The sequence below is a fragment of the Aulonocara stuartgranti genome (genome assembly GCF_965226115.1).
Source record: "Aulonocara stuartgranti genome assembly, chromosome: 4".
NCBI lineage: Eukaryota > Metazoa > Chordata > Actinopteri > Cichliformes > Cichlidae > Aulonocara > Aulonocara stuartgranti.
In genome coordinates, this window is record NC_138942.1 from 28,258,438 (window position 1) to 28,273,411 (window position 14,974).

Below are 14,974 nucleotides of genomic sequence, written 5' to 3' on the forward strand. Positions count from 1 at the left end.
TATTTTTAGGGGCTCAAATGTAATTGGACACATTAATCTAATAAAAAGCAGCTCAGTCAGATTAATGTCCGGTGACTTAACTCTGTCACTCCACAACTTACGACTCCTGGGTTGTTTTTCTAGAATATTTTAGGCTTATTTGTTCTGTGAAGCAATGTCCATGCTGTTTACTACAGCATGCATTTCAGAATTCCTCCTGATGCTGATGAAATGTTTAAACTCTCTGTTTTTTTTCCTGCCTCGGGGTAAAGTGCTCTTCATTTCTGTATTTTATAATTTACTGTATTTTATAAACACAGAAAGGATCCCGTGATCATCCACCACAGTTCCATGGATAAGTTGCAGAGCTCACCACTCTTTCTTTCAAATTTTTATTCATTTACTTTTATTATTTTGTAGTTGTTTTGGCCTCCTGGGGCATTTTACAATTTCTTTCTTTCTGAAGTCTGCTGATGTCCTGTTTTGCCTGGACAAAGTTCAGAGAAAGTTCAGTTCTCAGATTAATTTGATGGGTCTTTTACAGTTTTTAGGACAGTTAACCTGTAAATTTCTTAATCATTTCCCGTCTGGTTTCTGCTCTGCTAAATTAAGACAAATTTGAATGTCTCTTTTTAAAATGTTCAGATCTTCGGTTACCTTTGAGCCATAAGCTGCATTGTCCCGTTCTGTGTACAAGACAGCTAAAGGGAATCCACGAGCGCGTGCGACACCTGCGCTAAAGCTGCAGGGTTAAGCTGCTCTGCGTACGTAACTGTTGAATAGCTGGAACTCCCTTAAGTCTTCCTCTAATCCCCGAGTGTCTTCAAATAACATTTTAATGAAGTGTGTGAGAAGGCCAGGAGGTTGGAAGCAGCTTTGTCAAAGACTCCAGAAATGGATTTTGCGTTCCTTTTTCTTTTTTATGAGTCATACATGAAGCATACCAAAATAACATTAAAATCACCAACAAAGAGACACGTTGCACTGCAAAAAATGCAAATCTGTGAGCAGACTTTACAGCTAATCTGTTGTTGTGCAGGTGGATTATAATGCTGCAGCAGATGGACAGTCTTTCAATCTCACGCCCTGGATCATCATATGTCACTCACACTGGACACAATAGCCCCCCTGATACATTTCAGACAGATTTTACTTAAAAAAAACAAAACAGAAAAAACAACAAAAATACTTTATATCAACATGTCGTGTTTTTTGTACTTATCTAAAATGTATCTCACTGAAGATCAGGCACACAGAGACAATAAGTGCTGATCTTCTCCTCTAAATCACTTCCTCTTTGGATTCCCTGCCTGAGGTTGTCAGCTTTTCTCATTTTGTGACAACAGTCTTAAGCCATGTGGTGTAATACTGACAAATCCTTTAACGTGTTAGAGACAGTTTCATTACTGCTGCTCGCTTCACAGTCACTGAAGGTCTGCTGGTAATGACACGGGATATGAGATGTGCAGTTTGTACATGTTTGTACCTCGCAGCCATCTCCTTCTGTCAAAGTCATGTGTTATGCACACTCAGGCGTGTAGTCAAGGTCCATGTCACAATCAGAACTCCCCCGGGATTTCCTTGCTTGTTTCTGGGCAGTTGGGGAAACCCGGAGAGCCGTGACTCGGTGGGCTGTGAGAGTGTGGGAAGAATGACGGGATGTAGGGGATGGCGGCCAGAAGCAGCGGACTGGTCTGGGGGCTTTCGTCGTGAGATAGAGGAATGACCACATCGTCCTGGTCCCACACGTGGAAGGCATTGTGAGCGAACGGATGCGCCGAGGGGGGATGGCTGCCCATACGTTGGGGATCATCCTCGTCTTTGTCTTCATCTCCAGGTGGACCAAGCACACACTCTAAAGAAGGAAGACAGGGCTTAGCAAAGGAGTATTCACAACAAACTGAAAGCTGTGAAAAAGCAGGCAAAGGTGATGCATTAATGGTGAAAACTGACAGATAACTGAGGTTTGTGTTGAAAAGAAAGCTTGAATTCCTGAACAGTCTGGCTGAAAGTGATGTACAAGTGGTTCAGTTTAAGCCTTTGTAGTACTAAAGCTAAACTAAAGCTACCAAGCACTGACTGTCCCCATTTTATTGGCATGTTTATTAACATATAGAGCAAAAATAACCTCTGCTTTGAGTGCAGATGAACTCATTTGGATCACAGTGGTGTTAAAAGTACATGCATCAGTACTCAGTGTATCCTCACTGCTGCTGCATCCCTGTTATTGTACTCTCAGAGCTGTAATCCAAACAGAGGAGTACCAAACAGAAGACCCCGGTGCCAGAACTGGCCACCAATTTTAGACTTGTAACTGTATTTTCTCTGGTTGTACAGCTTTTACCACTGATGAAGTTCTCCCCTATTGCCATTCATTCTCCACCACAGTAATAAAGATGAATAATTAAAAACACAAAGTTCCTGTTTTTTCACAATCTACTGTTGAAATGTAGTATTTTACACTGGGCTCACAATTTTAAAAAAGACATTCTGTCAATTAACAAATAAAGTTCAGTTTTATAATTTCAGCACAGTCTGCACAATGAGCTAACAGAACCATTTCTGTAATTTTACATATTTGGTTCTTACAATTTAAGCCCAGAGCAGCATTTCTTTATCATGTGGATAAAAAGTGAGCTGTAAAATTGCACTTCTTTCATTAAAATATCTCAAGCATTAAATGTGTAGTTGAACTTCTTTACACTGACACAAATGGAAGTTTCACAGGTCAATTCAGATCAAAATGGGCTGCATACACGGCCCACGGTGTAAAAGGAGTTTGATTTGCCTGCTCTGGGTGACTAGCACGTACCTGTTATGTCAATGGCCAGATCCTTGATGAGGTGTCCAATGATGGCATAGGCAACTCCAACTACTACCAGAGCGGCCATGAGCAGATACAGCACCGCCTTTGGTAAAGGGATGAGCTCCTTCACCGGGGTGTACTGCCGGTACAGAGGGTCGTCTACCGACGCTGAGTAAGGGTAAGCGTGTGCTTCGTGGGTGGAGTTGAAATCGGTGAAATTATAACCATTCATGGTTACAGGAACAGGTGATACACGTGTGGGCTTTTTCCTCACTTCTTATAACCAGACCATACTCCACACACGAGGGTGATATTTCTTACACGAAGACATTATGGAAAAATTATAATAATAAAATCAATTTGCCGTTAATATTAAGGTTAATTGTCCAGTTTCGCAAAGAAAATAAAAGAAATATGAAGGGCAAAATGAAAATGAAGTTCTGATAAGTTTGCATCTCACTTCTTTACTTCATCCCTTGTTCTCAGACACCAAATCGATCCAGTCCTTCAGCGGTAAAGAGCGCTCCTGGCTTGGGGTTCTTATGTAAGGTGCGGTGGGTGCTGCTGCCTCCTGCTCTGTCCTTGGTGCTGAAATGAAACATGCGTCCCGCCGGCAGCTGTAAACTGTCAGGTCCGCCCACTTTAGCCCACGCACCCTCACCCTGCTGGAAACTGTCGGCTCACGGCAGGCTTAAGCAGCGCTACCGAGAAGTCCCCTGAAAGGAAACTAGTCCTTTCTACCGCGTAGAGATGCTATTTTTGCTCATGTACGCAGCTCGGGACGTCCCCGGAGGTGTTAATGTCAGTGTGTCTTTCAGTTAAACTGAATAAATTGCGGGTTTGTAGACGGGACACGGGGGTGAGCTGAACCTTATTAGCACCTTTGGGTGGACTTGAAGGTAACTGTGGGCAAAGACACTTCTTTGCAGCATATCCACTTTCACAGTCTCAAATGATCACACAAACACATTTTAAAAATGCGTTACAGCCCACTGCCATACTGCTGCAGCAGTCACGGTTACTGGTTATGGTCAAAATGTAAATATGCTATGTATTTTTTTTTAAATATTAAAAAAAAATGCTAATTATAAATATTAAAAATATATATATATATATTTTCAAGTGTAAAATCCTGCAGACGTTAATAGGAGAAATGAGACTTTTGCATTCTTTTGCATTTCACAATAATGATGATCACTGTTTAAAAACAACAACAACCCAGACCTTCTTTTAAAATAAAATAAATGCATAATCATAGAGTCAGAGAGGTATTCTCCGAGCATATGAGAGTTTTTCTTATGTCCAACATCTTGTCCAAACCCAGCTGGCTATTATTTTTGTCAGAGCAGTCAAGGATATAACAAAGATTCACATTACACTCAGGTTGTGTCATCATTATAGTGATATATTTTATTTTTCCATGTAAAAGTCTGGTTGAAAATGGACTTAAACTCCATAGTAGTCAGTTTTGACAATTTCAGCTCCTCGTTCCAGGAGTAAGATCATACAAGGGGGCAGCATTATTTAAAAGCCTTTTTTTCTTCTTAATTTGATCCTGACTCTGGGGACAAACACTTGTAAAAATACTGTGAGATCAAATGTTTCGTCACCTGCAGAGAGAAGCACGATTACTTCCTTAAATACATTAATATTGATTTTTTTCTTGCAGCAGAGCACAAATCCATGGATTGATGCCTGTGTGCTACAGACCTGCGGCAAAAAACATGCACACCACATGCATGGACACACCTCCAAGATGCACACTTGAGCATTTATTATGCGTTAAAGTTACTCTGCATTAGACAACAATCTAAATCTCAATCTAAGTATGTCTAATTACTGCCAGCTATGTGGAAACTGGACATTTATGGGCACATTTAGTAGATCAGCACTACAAATTGTAAGGCAGGTGTTTCTGGTAACAGCCATTATTTTAGTCCTGGAAATTATTGATACATTCAAAGTACTGATCCCAGCCAATATTTCTGGAAACACATCACAACTTAAAGCCACGTTTATCTACACTAATACAGACTGGGTAAAGTGTTAGGAAGGAAAGGATACCAGATCATTGGATGGGAATGAAAATGGTCATCTTACAGAGGGCTGCATTCAAACACACCCTGGAAATCAAAGTGAACAAATGATGTGGCAAGCTAGTGCATTTTGCAAAAATTTCATTGCAGCAACATTGAATGGTACTCTAGTTTGTATGGCCCCATGTGCTGATATGCATGCCTGACAACATCTGGGAATGTTCCTGATGTCATGGGGACTCTCTACCCAGACATCAGCATCAGTGTCCTGCTGGAGGTCATTTGTAGCTCTTGCAGTGCTCTTCCTGTTTCTCCTTGCACAAAGGAGCAGAGAGCAATCCTACTGATGGGTTAAGGACCGCCTGGATGTCCTAGAGTAACTGTGTGTCTCCTGGAATCTCCTCCTTGCTCTTGAGGCTGTGCTGGGAGACTCAGGAAACCTTCTGGAAATGACATGTATTAATGTGCCATTAAAACACCCTCTGGCTATGGCCCAATCAGTAATCATAACTCTAATACCTCAGTTAACAGCATTTGGTTGGCATTTAAATTTCTATCTTCAAGCGAGAATAGAAATAGAAATGCTTTACATTGAGAAAATCGTTCACCATAGATGTAGTGATGAGACAAGCAGGCATGTTATTAGTAAAGGTGTGTTTGGAGATATTGGGTGTTAACACCCTGATTTACCAAAGTTCACACTGCAAGTGCTCAATATTTCTATGTCAGGGCTGTTAGAGTTCAACCGTCTCACCTAATATACCTAACATACAATGCAAAGTATGGTAGAGCCTGCTGCTATCACACGTAGGATTAAGAAGTCCAAAAAATGTGTAGCTTTTAAGTCTATGAGTTAAATTAAAGATGGGCCGTCCAAAAATTGTACTGCTCATACCGACAAACTAATCCGGTATTTGGATGTGGTCAGAGAATTGTCGTGTTTTTCCCTACTAAATGTGTAAAAACTCTGCCATTTGAGTCCCATCATGGCGATGACTCATTTTGACAGAGCTGCTAACTCTCTGGGGTTATAATCCAGATGATTATTTGAGATGAAAAGCCTCCTAATTATCCAAGTATTAGACCGCCATGGCTGCTGCTAATGCCTGGATGAGGAAATATGAGCAGTCCTCTAATTTCCCATAACAAGAGAACCATCATGTCAGCCTCCATCATTCCTGACAGAAAGAACCCTGAAGACAGAGTCCATGCTGGGTACAATTAGTCACATATCCATACACAAAAGGATGAAAGGCAATTGGATGAGAAAAAAAAAAGCAATTTCCTTATGTAAGCACCACGTAAAACATGCCTGGGCATCATGTAAGGCTGGGGATTTGTCAGCTCTTTAATTCCCTCCACTTCAAAGTGGCAGTGACAGACATGCGATGGAGCTGAAGAGGATGGAGGTCTTTATCTGTACAGTGACTTGCACAACCCAACATCCCTCATGGCCTTATGGATTAAAAAGAAATAAAGATTATCTGAAGCACCGACAACATTTTGTCCTGGATATGAAGTGAGGTAGACATGGAGAGACAAAACAGTACAGACAAAAGAGCGGATGCCTGTGCACAAGCAGGACACTGTTGTGTGCTGTTGATATGTCACAGTTGAAGCAAACGTAGTGTAAGGACTATTTATCATTTATTACTATCATTAAAGTGGAGTTAAATTTGTCTGAATCTGTTGAAAATTATTATATTTCTGGGCTGATGTGACCCCTTCAGCACATCACTGCTGTTTTTTTTTTGTAGCTTTAACACATAATAATCTCCTGAACATTTCATATGATTGTTGGGTTATCTTTAGTGTCGGGCCTACCTTACAATATAAAGCGCCTTGAGGCGACTGTTGTTGTGCTTTGGATCTGTATAAATAAAACTGAATTGCATTGAATCTGCAGAAGACATAACTTATAGACATTACAGTCCTGTTTTATCTTTTGTCAAACACATTAAGAGTATATTAACACAGGGACAGTTACAGAGAAGATACTTAGATTGGGGGGTTTAAATAGAAAACTGTTTTATAGTATTGCTTTTACTGTATCACAGCTGATTCTATTCTTGACCAACAGAAAAAAAGACTCTTTAATGTTAGAATCCACAAAACATAGCTGTGTGTAGTGATTTTAACAGACTGTAGTGGTAGACAAAGGAAAAACACCAAGCTGCTCAGTGGAAACTTATTGAAAAAACACAAAGCTGGGGATGGGAATAATAGAGGCTCAAGTTGGAGGCTCAGTATACAGTAGCAGATATTTCCCCGTCGCAGAGTTATGCAGGAGGGAAAAAAATAATGGCATTCTTAGATTTTTGTGAGCAGTTTGAAGCCACATGACAGATTGGCAGCCTCTCCAGGGTGTGCTCTGCCTCTTGCTAAAAGCCCCCCAGCAATCCTGGCTGAATAAGTGGTTAGAAAAAAGAAATGATAGAAGCATTACGAGACTACAAGTGCATTTGATTATGTAACCCTGTGATTAAAATGATGAATAAATAAACCTTGTACCTTGAAGGTCATTACATTTTAAAAGGGTTGCCAGTTTTACAGTGAATCCATAAAGTATTCACAGCACTTCACTTTTCCACATTTCCTCATGTTACAGCCTCGTTCCAAACTGGATTCAATTCATTTTTTACCTCAAAATTCAGCAAACAGTACCCCAGGCCTGACTGAGGATTGGTGTAGAAATGGTTGTCTTTCTGGAAGGTTCTCATCTCTGCACAGAGCAACACTGGAGCTCAGTCAGCGTGACCATCAGGTTCTTGGTCACATTACGGACTAAAGTCCTTCTACCCCGATTGCTCAGATTGGCCGGGTGTCCAGCTCTAGGAAGAGTCCTGAGCTCTTCCATTTACAGATGATCGAGGCCACTGTGCTTATACCCTTATACTCCAGATCTGTGCCTCAGTATATAAAAACAAAAACATGTGACTCTCACTAAACAAATGCCAGTGAACTGCTGTGAATACTTTCTGGATGCACTGTAAGGAAAAGTTCAGGGTCATCTGATCAAGCTCCGACTTTACGAAAAATGAAGGCTTTAAGTCTAATCCCAAAACCCTTAAGAGAGGGTGTCTGTCTCCCGAATCCAAAGTGGGATTTGGTTCCACAGAAGAGGGGCCTGAAAGCTGAAGGCTCTGCCTCCCATTCTACTTTCATGAACCACATTAGGAAACAGTCTGAGAGCAAAGTGCTCTGTTATGGTAGAAATAGATCCAATTCATCAAGACTTTATATTTAAAGACAACAATTTTCAATTGAATTCTGGATTAACAGGGAGCAAATGAAAAGAAACTAATATGGGAGAAATATGGTCTCTCGTTCTAGTCCTTGTCTTGCTGCAGTGTTTTGGATTAACTCAGGCTTTTAAGGAACTTATAGAGTGACCTGAAAATGAAGTACACTAGTCCAGCCTTGAAGTGATGAATGCAATAATTAGTTTTTCAGCATCAGCAAACAGTCCTACATATTTGTTTAACATTGTTACGACTGATGCCATGAGGTGTTGTTTATCATGTAAATTTTGTTATCTGATTATAGTTTTCACCAGTTTATCTTAGTTAGGGAGGTAAATTATTGTAATTAGGTTTGCTTACTTTGATGAGGTAAGTTTGATGGATATTTCAGATAGTTTCCCTTTGTTTGTTGTTTTGGTATAAAGTCCATCTGGAAGTTACATCCAGCTCCATTTTTAGGGCTAATTACAATAGCCTGTTTTATCTGAATTTAGAAGCAGAAAAAGATTTTTATGTCTTTAAGACATTTCTGCAGTTTAACCATTTGCTGTGTATCACCTGGCTTCACTGATAGATAAACCTGCATAGCAACGAAAATGTATTCTGTGCCTTCTAATAACACTGCCCAAGGGAAGCGTCTATAATGTAAATGTAAACCCAGACACTGACAGCCATTAACCCTGATAACTGCAGCAAGTCGCCATACAAAAACATGAAATGAAAAGCTGATTAAAACAACCTTTAAGCTTATAATAAACCCTTTCAGTTTTTTCACGTAGAGTTGATCCAGTGAGCTCGACTGTTATTTTACGTTGCATTTCTGCTCACTGAAAAACAGGATCAGGCCAGGAGTCCTGACATTTTTGAGTCACACAGGTGCAGAGATCTGCTCCACATGTGCTGTGTCATCTGAGAAAGATTAAACTACAACAAAGTGAGACGAGGATTATCAGTGAAATCCGCACCCAACCCGAATAGGGCAGCAACATTCATTTAGATGAGGAAAAGGCAAAGACAGCTTGGATTTGAGAGGTGGCATTAAGCTCCTCGTGGACAGAAGAAAGAATCCTGAAGTCAGCTTAAACTGAACAACTTTTATTTCCCGTCAGACACACAAATTATTTTCACACTTTATGAAGTCTTGTATGTAACTTGTACGTTGTCTCTTAATCATGTACAAATATAACAATGCCTCACATTCTTCTACTTTTATTTAGATAAAAAGTCTTGAAGTTGTCACCAAACCGAAAATGAAAGCAGGGCAAAAAGATGTAGCCGGTCTCATCCAACCTGAACGTCACTTCCTGTACAGACATTTGTTTTTTTTAATGTTTATTTGAGCGCTGATCAACAACTCTGACCTCTCGCAAATCATGCAAAGTTATGATCCATTAGTGTTAGATCCTGTAAAGTGCTACAAGTAATCACAGTATACTGTGTCTGACACACCAATTCAACATTTCAAATGCATGACACTTCACAAGCAAAACAGGCATTTATGTTTTGTAGCTTCATAACGACAGTTTTATCTTTTTAACGCAACTATAACGCCAGTGAGTCTGGATCTTGAGCTTAGTTGGAATTATTCAAAATACGTGTTTTTTCAGTAAAACAATCAATAAAGTCGCTTCCTGTTGTGAAAAAATGTTCTTTAGGGTGTAAAAGAATCTCTTCTGAAGTATTTACGCTCTACAAACCTTGATTGACATGTTCAAAACATGACACGTTTTTCCCTAAATAACGCACTCACGTATGCTTTTGACAATCAATTACGTCCATAAGCGATCTGAAGCCTGCTCGTGACTTCTAACGGTTTTGATGCAATTTGCATTTCTGACAGCTGTCTTGTTGTTTTGGGAAAACAGAAGAACTATTTGCCCACAGTGAAGGACTGCAATCCAGTGATGGCTCTGCCCAGGATCAGGGCATGGATGTCATGGGTACCTGGAGGAGGAGATAACGCAGGGGTTACTCATGTGGAGGTGGGGGCACAGATGGCTGCTGCTGGGGATTAATGCGCTCCTACAAAACGACTCACTTAGTGATGAGGCAATTTAGTTAAAATGGACTTTTTTTTTGGTGCATAATCTGCTCAATCAAAACCAAACCTCGTAGCGCACTTAAACACATATTCAGACTGTCAAACAAGTCCTCACCTTCATAGGTGTTGACAGCCTCCAGGTTCATGACATGGCGGATGATGTGGTACTCGTCGGCTATCCCGTTTCCTCCCAGCATGTCTCTGGCCTGCCTGGCGATGTCCAGGGCTTTACCGCAGCTGTTCCTTTTCAGCATGGATATCATCTCTGGAGACGCTCTGTTAAGGAAGCAACAGACTTGTTAAGCATTGTTTTTCAATGAAGTGTGAATGAAGTTGTGTTTGTATCTTTTTACTGTACCCAATACCTTCACATGACTACACTACAGACACCCAAAATGAGACTGAACCTTAGGTAATCAAATATTTATCATTTCGATGACATTCAGGCTCTACTCTTTTAGCTTTCAGCCCTTTATTGACTCACGACACTTCTGAGACGCACTGAGGGATGTTTTTCCCCTCGTCACCCTGACAGAAAGAGACCACAGCGACTATTTAGTTTGAAGGATGGCAAGAGGTGCTAAGAGTCTGCTGCATCCCATCTAATGCCCTTTAGTTAGAGGATAGAGGTGCTTTTACTTCTTCTCATCAATAAGTCTGCCCAGCTGCAAACAGGACTGCAGGCCGATGGCGATTTCTGTCAGCATGTCAGCCATTTTTTTCTGCATCAGCTGATTTCTTGCCAATGGTACTCCAAATTGGATTCTGTTGTGGAATAAAAAAAACAAAAACAATGTTATTAAGAATAATTAATACACTACATTAAGATAAGTAAATTAAATAGAGTTTAAAAATGTGGATTAAAAAAAAAATGTCATTTGTTCATCTGACCTGTCGAGCGTGTACTGACGAGCTGCATGGAAACAGAACTCTGCAGCACCCAGAGCACCCCATGCGATACCGTAACGGGCGTTATTCAAGCAGCCAAAGGGACCCTACAACAACAAACAGTAGTCATGAGTGACAGAAACTATTCAATTAATAAGTAATAAGTTAGTGATCGCATAAAACAAAGGGATGAAATAACATTTTCTAAACATGCTACTATACCCACCCCCAGGCCGGATACTTTAGGCAGCAGATTCTCCTCAGGAACCTCCACCTCGTCCATGAGGATCATCCCGGTGGCCGAGGCTCTCAAGGAGAACTTCCCTTCGATCTTTGGTGTCGAGAGGCCCTTCATGCCGCGCTCCAAAATAAAGCCGCGAACCTTCCCGTCGTCACATTTGGCCCAGACTACGGCTATATCTGCCACTGGGGAGTTGGTGATCCTGAAAGAGAAAGCAAATGAAACAATATCAAGACACATGACAACTTTTGTTTGTTTTTTTATAAAGCACATAGAACACCTATATTTTATAGTATCATACTGTAGCTTTGTGGATGGTTGTTACCATAAGAAATCAACCAGTTTTGACCAATTACAAAAAATGTCACGATTTTTTTTTTTTTTTTTTGGGGGGGGGGGGGGGGGGGGGGGTGTAAATTCATTGTGCTACAAGATGTAAATTGCACATAAAGTTTTACAGAATTAAATTTTATTTTAACTGCTAAACAAAGATAGGATAGGTATGGCCCTGAAAACAATAAAAACGACACTAGTAAACTTTAGTATTAAACACTACACTGTTACTGTTTTAGCTGTGAAGAGCTCCCCCGTGTGTACATCTAATGACACAACACACTAAGTAGGAAAATTCTTAGAGGTTACAAGAAGTGAAAGAAGATCAAAAAACAAACCCACACTCACACACACACACACGCGGTTAAAACCGATTGTACCAGAACAAACAAGTCAACTCTGTTTATACTTTGCAATTTACAGAGAAAACATTCAGAATATTATGAATACAATCAACATGTCATATATTTACACTTAGAAAAACATGATAAGGCAAAGATGGACACATAGGCATTAATGGGGTGCATCTCTCAAAATAACTTCCAAACGCATTATTAATCCTTCAAGCCCTCCTGTCAAAGAGCCAATCATCTGCTTTCTTGCAGCCAGGCCAGCAGACACATGCACGTGGTTGAGAATTTGCACTGCATTTGTTCGGTGTTCTTGTGGGATGAGTCAGAGCTATCGTGTGAGCCCTGGCTGAATAAAACTGAGTAATACTGTAAATTATGCACGTGTCGAACAAGTAATGTCGGTTTTGGAAAATACTTTTAAACCTTATTTTGGGTCAAAGTTACCACCAAACAACTTTTCAGTAGATTGTATACAATTCTACCAGGATTTCTATGCGGGAACCACAAAACTGCACACTTCCAGTAATTTAAATATGTGGCGTGGGCTTGTTAACCCAAAATAACTGGCAAATGTATTTTTAATATGGCTGCTGTGTGGTTAGATGTGTCCTAGAAGGACTGTGACACTGCTTACCATGTCTTGGAGCCAGTCAGAGTGTAGGTGCGACTGGATGGATTGTATTTGGCTCTGGTTTCCATGCCTCCGGGGTCACTGCCATGGTTAGGCTCCGTCAGCCCAAAGCAACCCAGGATCTCTCCACGAGCTGGGGCAGAGTGGATCACACAGTCAGTAAGACGTATACCTGAGCGCTCATGAGGTCTGCATTGGAGTTTCACAGTTAAACCGTCAATATCAGAATTATTGTTGATAAAGTATTTTTACTCTTTTCCCTTCTTACACAACTTGGGGAGGTACTTTTGTTTCTGCTCTTCTGTTCCATAGGCATTAATGGGGTGCATCACCAGAGATGACTGCACGCTCATGGCTGAACGATAGCCGCTGTCCACTCTCTCCACTTCTCTGGCGATCAAACCATAGGCCACGTAGCTTGTCCCAGCACAGCCATAACCTTAGCATTCAACACAGGAAGAAGAGCAGCAGTGACAGTGCATAAAATGAGGACATATCTGTGTAGATTCTCAGTCATCCAGGTCATAGAAGCTTAAAGAGCTTGGAAAGAAAGCAAAATACAGTAACTCTCTTTCCAAACACTTTTTAGACATACAAAAAATAATGTTAAGTATTATATAAAAAGAGGAAAAAAGTGTAAAAGGCTAAAACGTTTGTTATTGAGACTTCCCAAAAGCAAACATTGCACACAACTTCAGTGTGCACAGGTCCACAGTCCATGCTGTGTCATTAATGTACAAAAAAAGAAGAAGAAAAGCCTGTTTTGCAACTGAAGTACGATTAGAGTTTACAGCTTTTCATTAAAACCAACACGTGACTGGACTGACCTTTAATAGTTGGACCCAGGACACCCATCTCTCCCATCTCTGACACGATTTCTCTGTGGAACACTTGACATAAAAATGACAAAACCAGACATGATGTGCAGTTATGTAGCCAACACGTGTGTAATACAACACTAAATGAGCAATCTAATTGCATATACATGTGGGTAAATAAAAAGCTCTCTCTCACCTTCGTTTCTGTTCGCCATCAGGATTCGAGGCATGAGTTTCTCTTGACAGTAGGTCCGGAAGGAATCTCTGATCATGATCTCCTCCTCAGTTAACTGACCCTCCAGGTCCAGGGCATCACGCCAGTCGAACTGGACCTTCGCTATCAGGCATTTAGAGAAGCAATTTAATACTTAAAGTCTAAAAAAATGGTTCTGGGTTAAAGGTACAATTTACAAATGTTATTCAGAATTTTTTCTTAAAGTGAACACGTACGTGCTTTAGGCTTCTGCTCTGTGTTCTCTGCATCTGTGAAGGAACAACAACAACAAAAACACGCAACAGAAAAACATTAATACTATGAACTAAGGATTTGTGACTATTTAATATATCCTAATATACGATAAAATATTGTTTTTTTCCCTCTATAAAAAAAGCAAATGGAAATGCAAGTGTCATTTCGAGAACACTATCTGAACTGAAGGTATATTTATTTCTGTATCAAGCGCAGCTTCAAACTTAAAACCATTGTATTTCTCCCTGTGGCTGTCAACTTTAAATGATAAATCTGAACATCATGCTGATCATAACGACACGTACTAACCGTGTGTGATAGGTGCTGCAGTTCCCTGTGCTCTGGAAGCTGTGATGAGAGCACATCTGTGAGGGTTGACTAAGAGACGACACACAGCGCTTCTCAATGCCATGACGAAAACGGGTCTAGAAAATAAGAAGACCATTAAGATCCACGATTCTTTATCACTTAGGCTAGTCAGGCTAACCAGTGCTACATTAGGTAACTTCTGTAGCTAAAAGCTAACAGCGCTAGTTCACTATTAACTTGGGAATTAATGTGCTAATTTCCAAATAGCTAAAATAAAAATGTATTCTGTGTTGAGAATAACTGTTAATACTCCAATGACAGCCGTAAGACCAAGTTTTACCTGCGTCAAGTGGAACAACTTATCCTCGACCTAGCTCTTCTTAGGTTCCCTGGATGACTTTTACATGACTGGACGTAAACACATTCAGTCTACGTCATCACGCAAAGGCCGTGACAAGTGTGGCATAATGCCTTAACCATACGCCTCTGACTGAACAGTACTCCACTATTCCCACATAGAATCAATCATCTTTCTAATGAAGGTTACACACATAATATCCGAGACCAAAAAGGTAACACTACAACCGCTCGGCTTATTTGTGGCCATTTATTATCACTGAAAATGACCGACTTTAAATGACTCTTCGGCAGCTGTAGCGCACTCTGATTGGCTCATTAGCGGGGGAGTGGCAGTTTGTGCTCCCGTTTCCCAAAATAAAAGCGTGATCGCTACAAGGAAAGATCATGTCAACACCCTAATTCCAGGAAGTGGACGCCAGATCATAATTTCGTTTTTCGTTTTGTTTTTTTTTTAAGATTTTTTTTTAC

The 14,974-nt window shown here is 40.5% G+C and overlaps 2 protein-coding genes across 2 annotated transcripts; both read right to left on the reverse strand.

Annotated features, from left to right (window-relative positions):
• Positions 1–878: 878 nt before the first annotated feature.
• Positions 879–3,408, reverse strand: LOC309704273 (uncharacterized protein). Its single transcript, XM_082529332.1, has 2 exons — positions 2,792–3,408; positions 879–1,834 (listed from the first exon to the last, which is right to left on the reverse strand). The coding sequence occupies exons 1-2, from the start codon at positions 3,015–3,017 to the stop codon at positions 1,539–1,541; spliced, it is 522 nt and encodes a 173-aa protein (XP_082385458.1). The 5' UTR covers positions 3,018–3,408; the 3' UTR covers positions 879–1,538.
• Positions 3,409–9,142: 5,734 nt separating this feature from the next.
• On the reverse strand, positions 9,143–14,742 carry LOC309704362 (glutaryl-CoA dehydrogenase, mitochondrial-like). Its single transcript, XM_082529463.1, has 12 exons — positions 14,487–14,742; positions 14,147–14,262; positions 13,819–13,851; positions 13,565–13,705; positions 13,378–13,440; positions 12,819–12,989; positions 12,554–12,683; positions 11,219–11,435; positions 10,996–11,099; positions 10,744–10,869; positions 10,220–10,380; positions 9,143–10,007 (listed from the first exon to the last, which is right to left on the reverse strand). The coding sequence occupies exons 2-12, from the start codon at positions 14,247–14,249 to the stop codon at positions 9,934–9,936; spliced, it is 1,323 nt and encodes a 440-aa protein (XP_082385589.1). The 5' UTR covers positions 14,250–14,262; positions 14,487–14,742; the 3' UTR covers positions 9,143–9,933.
• Between the last annotated feature and the right edge of the window lie 232 nt (positions 14,743–14,974).

Excerpts from the sequence above, each read along its gene's own strand:
- LOC309704273 (XM_082529332.1), bottom strand. The coding sequence starts at position 3,017 with ATGAATGGTTATAATTTCACCGATTTCAACTCCACCCACGAAGCACAC. Across the intron at positions 1,835-2,791 it reads TCTGGCCATTGACATAACAG|AGTGTGTGCTTGGTCCACCT; the intron begins GTACGTGCTAGT and ends TTCCTTCTTTAG.
- LOC309704362 (XM_082529463.1), bottom strand. The coding sequence starts at position 14,249 with ATGGCATTGAGAAGCGCTGTGTGTCGTCTCTTAGTCAACCCTCACAGA. Across the intron at positions 13,852-14,146 it reads TGCAGCACCTATCACACACG|ATGCAGAGAACACAGAGCAG; the intron begins GTTAGTACGTGT and ends GTTCCTTCACAG. Across the intron at positions 10,008-10,219 it reads GGCTGTCAACACCTATGAAG|GTACCCATGACATCCATGCC; the intron begins GTGAGGACTTGT and ends CTCCTCCTCCAG.